Below are 9,833 nucleotides of genomic sequence, written 5' to 3'. Positions count from 1 at the left end.
TAACTTTGAGGGATTCAAGTTGCAGAGAAAATACATCAAAGATTTTTATTGCCTGGTTGGGCTCAGAAGCCAATTAGAGCTATGGTTCAAAGTCTGAATAGAGAAACGCCAGGTCAGGTAAGTCGGGTTCTCTGTCTATCGAGTGTCTTTTTCAAAGAACTATACTCGCTGATATAATGTATAGATGGCTTCCATATCATAAGATTGCAATGAAACTGCTTATGAATTTATATATGTATGTACATATGTTGAGAATTGAATTCCTTTTTTGAAATCTGCTTTATTCTGATATTGACTTCGCTATGTCAAATGGAGGCCTCCGCCATTTGATATAAACAAATTGTCCAATTATCGCGACTTAAGTAAAAGTAATGTTAGGATTACTAATATAGGGTTCCAATTATGGGACTGAAAGTTTAATTTTACCAATCATTGTCAGCTGTTCAGTCTACTTCAAAGCGCTTTTTTTGACCTGTTACAAATCGTGTATATTGTCTAACAATTGCATTGGTCTTGAAGAAACGATCTTAAGTGTCAAGGACTCTAAATTCACGCGATTCTAATTCTTATTCATTCAATATATTCATAAAATCAAATTTAAGGGACTCGTAAAATGTTTGCAAATCGATTTGAGTTTCATCTGGAAAAGGATGGAGAACAAGATCAACAGGACAAGTTGGCATTGGATTTTAGCTATTTATATGATGATCGTGGCTTTATCAAGTGGATCAGCAGTGAAAAGCTGAGCCGTTTTTACCTTCTGCAGCAATCCCAAGCTGTTGGTCAATAGATTTTGTTTTATTACCGCAATAACTATGTAGTAAATGTGTGTGAATATTTTGATTCCCTTCCGTATAAACCTCTTTAGAGTCGATCCTGTCTGAGGTCAGAAAAGGTGCAGATAACCAAGGCACTTGATGTAAATTGTGCAGAGTGTACCAAAGTCGATGGCACAAATTTACCATTTAATTAATCTTGTCGATAGTCGGACCTTATCGTAACGCAGCGCCTAAGATAAAACGTGAAAATGAGACAGTGATTCCATTCTCTATACATACATACTTATGTATGTTTGTACATGGGTGTATATATCTGTGTATATTTTCACTAATTCCATTTCGTTTACATTCTTCCTTTGGCTATAAGCTTTGCATACTTTTGCTAACTTTGAGCAAACAACCAACAGATCCATGGTCTTTGGCCAGAGGTCTGCACTTGTGTCAGGGAGTCTTCTCTGTGGGGAGTGGCTACGTTTGTCCAAAAGGTAAACTTCGTCTTAACTTTTTCTCGATTGCAGCGAAAGAAAAGTTTTTGTTCCGAGTTGATTTCGGTAAGGGAATTGCACTTGTCCAATAGAGAAACGGCAGATACTGGAAATCCATCCACACAATTCCCACATAAGCACTGACAAACATACATCGTTGACATGGAAGCATCACTCCTCCGGCCAGGCTAAATAAAATTCAATTTTGCAGCTTTAGCTTTGGGCAAACAAACGTGACACGTTGCCAAAAGGTAAGCATGTACTTATTGTACACAGTGGTCGAAGGTCACACAGCTCAAATGTCCTTTTCTGTCCATTTTCAATTTCAGCTTGACTGCCTTTTGTGATTTTTATATCACAGCTATAAATTCAACGTACAATGAATGGCAAATCCCCACCCACCCCCACACCAACCCAAACATAAAGTCCAAATAAAGAAATATGCATTCGGTTGTCAATTTGTTTTCCAATTTGTGTAATTTGCTTTTCTTTTCATTTTACTTTTCTTTTGTTGTATTTTATTTTATATATTTTTGTTGCTTTTATTTATAACTACATCAATAAATTATGTATCAGTATAATTCATAATTATACTCTTTGAAAGCGAAAGTGAGAGGTTACGGGTTATGGGATACAGGAAGCAGGACACATTTAGGATAGTTATTGGAATTCGCATTGCATTGCCAGCTGGACAATGCACCTCGACCTTACGCATCTCTCCATGCACACAAGTTAAAGCTTATGGATTCTGATCCGTTCTGTGGGGTTTGTTATTCATATGGAATTGAATTTCAAAGAGCATACTTCATATGTATGTATATATTACTTGAGAGGGGGAGGACAAGAAAGAAGGGGCGTGACAGCTTCCACTTCGACATGGCCGAAGAATGGCTTTAATTATGATTTAATTGTAGTTAATTTGTTTCGGGTTTACTACTAAACATACATATATATATTTCCTGTTTCAACTTGTTGCTTTAGCTTCTGGTTTCTTTTTCTAGTTTTTACTCTTGATATTTGTTTAAGTCATACGATAGTGTTTAATTTCGTCAGATTGGTGTTGTGTTTTTCGTATGTGAACAATTTCAAGTTGAAGCTTTTGCCATTATCGTTTATGTAGCTTTAAATTTGGATAGTTAAGTTGATACTGTGTTGTGTGTGTGTGTGTGTTTTTGGGTGTGTCTGTGTGTGTGTAGTGCAGAGAACCGAATAATAAGGCCACTTATCCAATAATAATATACCTATATCTTTATATATTCTTCAATTTAGACGGTTCCAAACTGTTTTGTCTATCTTCGTTCTCCATGGGCAATTAACATTTCTGCATTTCTGATAATCCGGCGCCACACATCGAACAAATCCACTGCGATCCAATGTACCCTTAACTTAAAAGTGGCCTTTATAATGTATTGTTATATTGGTATTAACTTTAAAGATATATTTCCTTAATAGGAGTGTCTAAGTGTGTGTGTGTGTGTGAGTGTGAGTGTAAGTGAATGAGTGTGTATATGCATTTCCACTAATTTCTATAATTTTTAGAATCTTTTGTTGTGTTTCTTTGTAATTATTTTGCTCTAATTGGTAGTCATGTAGAATATTGCATTGTTTAGCGTTTTCTCTTTTAGTTTTTTCCTTTCCCCTCTTGTTTCTATTTTGAGGGCTTAATTTTAAAAATTCTTTATTTTTGTTGCTGTTCTTAGTGCTTTTGTGTTTGCTTATTTAAGTCAATTATTTAATTGTGTTGGAGAATAAACTAACTTTAACTACCACTTTGCTCCATTATCATCTTCTTGTCTATTTTTCTTCTTCATTATTGTTTTGTTCAGCTCAAGATATATGTGCATATATATTTTCATTTACATTTCACATAAAAAAAACAAATTCACATTTCGAAAAAAAAAAAACTGATTCAATTGTTGGATCTCACATGAAATGAAATACAATAGTTAACTATATCCTATAATTATTTATGTATATAATTTATATGCTGATCTCGCCTCTTGGCTAAATATACAATAACAAATCTAGGCAGCCGATTTTTTTATTATTTTTAAATTCTTTTCGTAGTTTTAATTGAAATGTTTCAGATGAATGGGGTCATGGGTGGAGAAGGCAGCATGGGGGAGCAGAGCGGAGGGATTTACAACTAAAACGAAAGCCCATACAACAGAAGCACATATTTCGCTTGCCCTCTATGTACAGGATTAGTTATTTATAAAAACTATATGGGTCATTTAGTTATATGTATATTTAGGTGGTAATACGATTCATCATATAATTTCATATGTAGTAGTAGCAACGGAAAATTGTCTAATCGGTGTAAAACACAGTGGAAATAAATTAAGTGCCTTGAATTAATAATTATTAAGATCTACGTAAACCAAAAATATCTCGATATCGCTGATTAAGTTTAAGGATTTCATTTCGGATTGGGAACAGGAAGGTCGCACTGTTGCAATGGGGGATACCTGGAGCTGGAGCAGCAGCGGCAAGCAGAGACAGGTTTGGACACCCTAGTGGTTACTGAAGTAAAAGTTATTGTTTTGAATGTGACCACGCGTACGCCAACGGATACAACTGAGCAGAGCAACGCGTGCCGCCCGAATTAGCACCTGGCCGTAGGTGCAGCATGCGCAGATCCGGCGCACTCGTTCGGCCAGTTGGCGTCTCCGGCAGCGACGTGTGGGACGCCAACGGGGCAAGTCCTGCCGTCGACGTCGCAGCTGGCGTCACTTCCGACGCTGAAAAACGCGACGCAAAGCTTTGCGCCAAAATAAACGCTGAGACTTGGGCTTGACATGTGAAGAAGATGATGTGGCAGCTACTACTTGCTCTCGATCTGCTGAACGAAGCGATGAATTGGCCATGGCTAAACCAAAATCATCGGCCATGGGATTAACAGTGCGACGTTGTGTTGGCGTGGCTGGGGCGGTGCGTGTAGTGGATCCTGAATTCTGGACTAAATGTGGCTGGGGTGTGGGCGGCGCCGAAGCAGTGGCTACAAATGGTGCCTCTATATAAGGACGAGATCGCAGAGCTGCCATAGCCGCTGCCGAAGTTGATGCAATTGATGAGATGGAGGCCAAAGTGGCCACAGATGCAGATGATTGAACATAGGCTGCTGCTCCTGCTGATTTTGCTGATGCTTCCGTTGCTCCTACGTCTACTTCTGCTGGCTTACTGGCCCGCAGCCAACAACCAGGTTGCATCGTATCTTATCTAAGCCACGGATGCTCTAGACATTCCGCGGCGGTAGCCCGCTTGGCCGGATCGAATTCAAGCATGGGTTTCAAGAAGGCCGCAAACGCCTCTGCTTCGGGATCGGACCACTCATACTTTTCTACCAGAACATCCATTAGACCCCAGGGCTTCAATCCTGTTATATTACGCAGTTCACCATTCCTGTTAAAAGTTTGCTGGGCATAAGTGCCACGGAACACAATGTGACGGGGTATGGGACCCAAGAGCTCTATGATATGGGCTATATGATCCTCATCCCTCGAGTAAGTATCACCCGAATGCGGCTCGAAGAGATAATCGCCGGTCGCTAGCTCAAACACCATGCAGGCAGTGCTCCAAATATCGGCGGATGTGTCATATCCGGCCCCCAAAATTACTTCCAGCGATCGATATTGTCGTGTCTGAATGTCCTCAGTGAAATGCCTGTCTACCCAGCAGGCGTTGCCCAAGTCGGCAATCTTCACATAAACATCATTGCACTCTTCCAGCGCAGGATCGCGTTTGGGCCGATGCTTGGCCAGCGGAGGAGGAGGTGGCGGTGGCAAAATGGGCTCTGAATATGGCCCATTTGTTGTTGTCGTCGCCGACGAGGAGATGCTTGAGATTTTCGAATTGCTATTCGAGTTCGAGTTTGAATTCGTTTTCGAATTAAAGTTGTTGTTATTCAATCGATGTTGTTGCTGCTGCTGTTGCTCCTGCTTGGGCGCTCTTGAAGCCTTCTTTGAGAGCGAGCCATTTGATTGTCCCTTCAATGTGCTGGTGGAGTTGGAGTTGGTGCTACTGCCATTCGTCTGAGCTTGACTTGAGGATGTTTTCAATTGATTGCTGTCTCCGCTACTAGTTGAATTTTCCAGCTGTTGGGGATGTTGAGATTGCTGTTGTTGCTGGTTTGATTTAACTAAGGAAGACGACAAAAGCAAAGATTAGGATTGAACGGAAAATAAATCGCCACTACTTACTTTTGTTCTTCTTCTTTTTCTTCTTTTTAGACTTCTCATTGTTTTCCACTAGCTGACTGGGTTCTAGTTTAACTGCGTGCTGCCCAGCAGCTGCAGTATGAATGCCAACATCACCATCCCCATTGGCCTCATCTGGTTGCGACTTCGTCTCTTTTTTCACACTAACTTCTAGCTCTGCCGCCGCCACATCGTCTTCCACGTCAGTGACCTCAGCATCACCATTCTGCACTGCATTATGATTACCTAATGATTCCGATTGCTCAGTAATTTCTTCACCAGGTGCCGGCTGCCCAGACTGTTCCAAATAATCTCGCTGCTTCTTAAATAACTCCATGCGTTTCTTGGCCTTTTTCTTTAACTTCTTCTTCCTGTTCTTGCTCATCTTGCCAGTAATTGGAGGTTCTCGATATTCCTTGGGTGCCCGACTAACCAACGAAGGATACATCTTGGAGTTCATGCAATATAACTGGGTTGCCTCGGTTGCCAAAGAGCGCACATGGGGCTCATCCACACAGAGCAAGACATTCTCCGGCTTAATATCCGTATGGATAATCTTACAGCAGCTATGCAAATAATCCAAGCCCTCCAAAATTTGACGAGTTATTGCCTTCACATTCTCCAATGGAATGCCACGATAGTTTGATTTGCGTATAAGCTTCAGAAGATTGTCACCAAGCACCTCGAATACCATGCAAATGTGTGTCCCATTTACACCCGTAATTTTAAAGTCATCCAACATTTGGACGGTTTTCTGTCGACGTGGATTCGACGGATCCGTTTCACGCACCGTTCTAAGTATCTTGATTTCATCCTTAGCTGTCTCAGCGAAATGTGGAGCCGATTTCACAATCTTAATGGCCACATAGCTCTTCTCCTGCAAATCCCAGCAAAGCCATACGGTGGAAAAATGACCCCATCCCAATTTCCGGATAACATGGTATCGTCCTGTGCAAAAAACGAAACAAAAACACATAAATGTAATCAAAGGTTGTTCACAAAAGTTCAAAAAGTGCACCAAACGAACCACTCAAAAAAATGAAATCACAAATGTTAGCCTTTGACGGCAATAAATCCATTTTAATCGCTTTAAACGACACTGAATGACCAGACCGTAGCAAGAGGCGAGCAAATCTGTTCACTTGTCATCGTTGTCGGCAATTTAATTAAATGCAGCGCTTACTGACCACCATTGGGGTCGGCCGCAGCCTTTACTTGCAAAGAGTGAAGAGCATGTACGCATGTATTGTTACATTTTACAGTCAATCCTCACTTCAGACACCATCATTGCCGACAATTTCCTTGCGATCATTATTTGCTGTTCGCGTTGCTATTGTGTTGCTTTTGGCGACGGACAGTTTGGACTTTTCACTGTATATACGGACAATCTGTGCGTAAAACTTGACACAACTTTCTAAATGAATGAAAAAACTTTTCAAGAACAAATAAATTTATCATTGCACTGATTTAATCCTTTCGATTTTACAAAGGAATCGGGAGAGGATATTATTATATTATTTGTTGCATTTATATACACTCTTGTCTTGTTAAAGAATCAATTCTAATATTATAAACTAATTATAGAAACTATTGCTTGGGACATGTAAATGTAAATTGCAAAAATTAGGACTATTTTAATAGTTTGGGTCTTCTTTTATCGAATTAACTTAAAAACAAACCTGTTTTAATTGTCGAGTGTTTAATGATAACACTCGGATAACCAAATAATACATTGTGAATTAATCCACTTCTTTAGTTTCAAAATGCCCCCAATTATTGCATAAACATGACATTCTTAAAGTGGGGGGTACTTTAAATATTAATTACTAAATTAACACGATAAGATTAGAACTGATAAATCAAAATGAAATTTAAAGAAGAATATATCCTCAAACAAAAGCAAAAATTGCGAATTCAAGCTGTGAAAAGTCAGTCTTTTTGTTACTGTAAAGCTGACATTTTCCTAAAGCATTCATGGTCTTATCTAACGTTTCATTAGGTACTCAAACATGACAGAAAAATATGCATCAACCCGAAGGTATGTATAGACAAGCAGTCCTATATATTGAATAGCAAAACAAAATAGAGATCCAAACGATTTGCAGTGCGTCAGACGACGTTATCAAGAATTCTTATCGCATCAAACGCAAATTCTTCATAAGGCCGAGGCTTGAATTTCCTTTTATTGTGAAAACCTGGAAAAGCAGCTGGCTGACTGCTACATGATGGCACATTGATGTTTGGACAAGCTGTGCAATATTGAAACAGAGAACGCTTCATAAATTTAGTAAGAAAAAGCTTAAAGCAGCCGCTCCGAATGGGGTAGAAGCTGGCCAAAAAAAAAAAACCAAAAGGTGGCATTCAATCCACCCAAAAGCAACCCTTGCGTTAAGCGAACTGCACACACACAAATATGTGTATATTTATATACATATACATATATACATTGTATTTTCAATTTCGTATCTATAGAATGTTTGTGTGGAGGGGGGCGTTTGTAAGCTTCCACTTTGTCAACCATGGACAACCTGTTGTTGTTGTGTTTGGTGGGAGGATAAGATGGACGGGGTTTGGAAATACCAATATGGCTACCTTCGGTGGGTGGATTGCGTTTCGGGTTCGGTTACCAATGAACGAGCGAAATAAACAAACGAAAATTTAATATTTTTATGGTTAATGAATGGGGTGAGGTGCAAACAGGTGATATCTCGCTATATATCTTACCCTGAAACAGGTCGCCAATGTTAACGGGATGATAACCGCCCTTGCAATAGTCCTCTTTAAGCTCCTGCTCCTCATTCTCGCTATTCATTTCAGATTCATCCGAATCATTGGAAGAGCTGCGCGGTGGCTGTTGATTGTGCATGATCTGATTTTTATTCGAATTCGAATTTGACTTGGACTGGGCGGCTACTGCCGCTGCTGCAGCTGACGGCGGCTGATAATGATAATGATTGAGAGTGTCTGGTGTATTGCCCGATTCCCCGCTTGAGGTGGATGCGGTGGCATTGTTTAAGGATGACGCCTTGACAACGTTCGAATCTAAAAGCAATTCGCTTTGTAGCTGGCTATTATTAGAATTTTCCGCCGCTGCTGGCACATTTTGGGACTGGGACTGGGATTGCTGTTGATGTTCCTGCAAGGGATTTGATCCATTTCCATTTTGTTGCTTGCCTCTTTTCTTGTTATTCTTATGACGTTTCTTCTTCGCTTGAATGGCCAAAACGCGTCGGTTGACGTCAGCTTTTGAATTCATTTTGTTGTTGTTCTTGTTTTTGTTGCTACTGCTGTTGCTTTTGGTGTCGTCGCTGTCACTCGCCTAACTGTTCTTCTCTTGGTGTAACAGCTGTTCTATAGCGCAAGAGATATCATGATGGAAGAGGTGGTTGTGGCAGTGGGGGGAATAGAGAAAAACAACGTGCACAAATCTCAATAAGGCAATGTACAAAGTTTTACAAATACGTACCCATACACATACATTCATATACATATGTGTGAATATTTGCGTGTATTTGTACATTTAGGTGTATGCGCACGCCTTGCCAAATGGTATTGAGGGAAGTGCAGGGGCTTTCTATTGCTACTTACCTCGGGAGACGGGCTTTGCTGGCTTACAGTTGTTCCCAAAAAGATTGCTGCTGCTCTTCCGCAACTGTTTCTGTGAAACGAAATTGAAAATGTGCATCAATGTTAACTTTTATATTTGTCCACAATTCGACTTTTGTGACCAACTAATGCTACTAGCACTTGCCGTTTTGTTTGTTTGTTTTGCTCTATTTTCGCGTTTCGCAGATAAACTGTGCTACTATTTCATCAACTGTGCTACCGAGTAAAAATTACTCTACGCCTGTTTTTCGAACTGTTTTTTAAATAAAAAGTGAGTGTAAGCGAGATGGCAATCAGTTACAATAGAATCTTGTGCAGCTATCGATGACATCAGCCTATCGACAATCGGAGCCCGTCACTAGTTCTGTTTCTTTCGCACAAGTGGTGGCGAATGCGAACTCTTTCGCACCCACTGCGTTAGTTTTCATCTAGACTTTACTTTCATACGCAGCGTTTAGATATTGGCCTAAATTTCTATTTTCTAATCAACCCAATACTCACATGGCTTATAGTGGTTTAACATGATAATCGTTAAACAGTAACGTTGCGCATTTCGCAGGGAAACGCTTAAAAATGCAGCCAACAACAAAACGTGCAAATTTACTCTCGCCCCAAAATGTTAGCAGAGCTCTGTTAAGTTTTAGCCAGCCTATGTTAATTGCAACCCTACAATCACAAGCAGTGTTTCGCAATGCATAGATAACAGCTGTTTCAAATCGACGAATTTTCTGTTTTCCATCACTGTTGTTTTGGCGCGTTAAATTCAT

The 9,833-nt window shown here is 40.0% G+C and overlaps 1 protein-coding gene across 1 annotated transcript; it reads right to left on the bottom strand.

Moving 5' to 3' along the window:
- Nucleotides 1–3,494: 3,494 nt before the first annotated feature.
- SRPK (SR splicing factor protein kinase) lies at nt 3,495–9,719 on the bottom strand. Its single transcript, XM_068287673.1, is given in 5 exon segments — nt 3,495–5,402; nt 5,464–6,408; nt 8,185–8,806; nt 9,049–9,118; nt 9,568–9,719. Coding segments are annotated over 3 exon segments (3,102 nt in total). The 5' UTR covers nt 8,717–8,806; nt 9,049–9,118; nt 9,568–9,719; the 3' UTR covers nt 3,495–3,777.
- Nucleotides 9,720–9,833: the final 114 nt, after the last annotated feature.

The sequence above is a fragment of the Drosophila tropicalis genome, unplaced genomic scaffold (genome assembly GCF_018151085.1).
Source record: "Drosophila tropicalis isolate 14030-0801.00 unplaced genomic scaffold, ASM1815108v1 contig_573, whole genome shotgun sequence".
In the NCBI taxonomy this organism is placed as follows: Eukaryota; Metazoa; Arthropoda; class Insecta; order Diptera; family Drosophilidae; genus Drosophila; species Drosophila tropicalis.
This window is presented reverse-complemented; position numbering and strand designations above follow the sequence as displayed.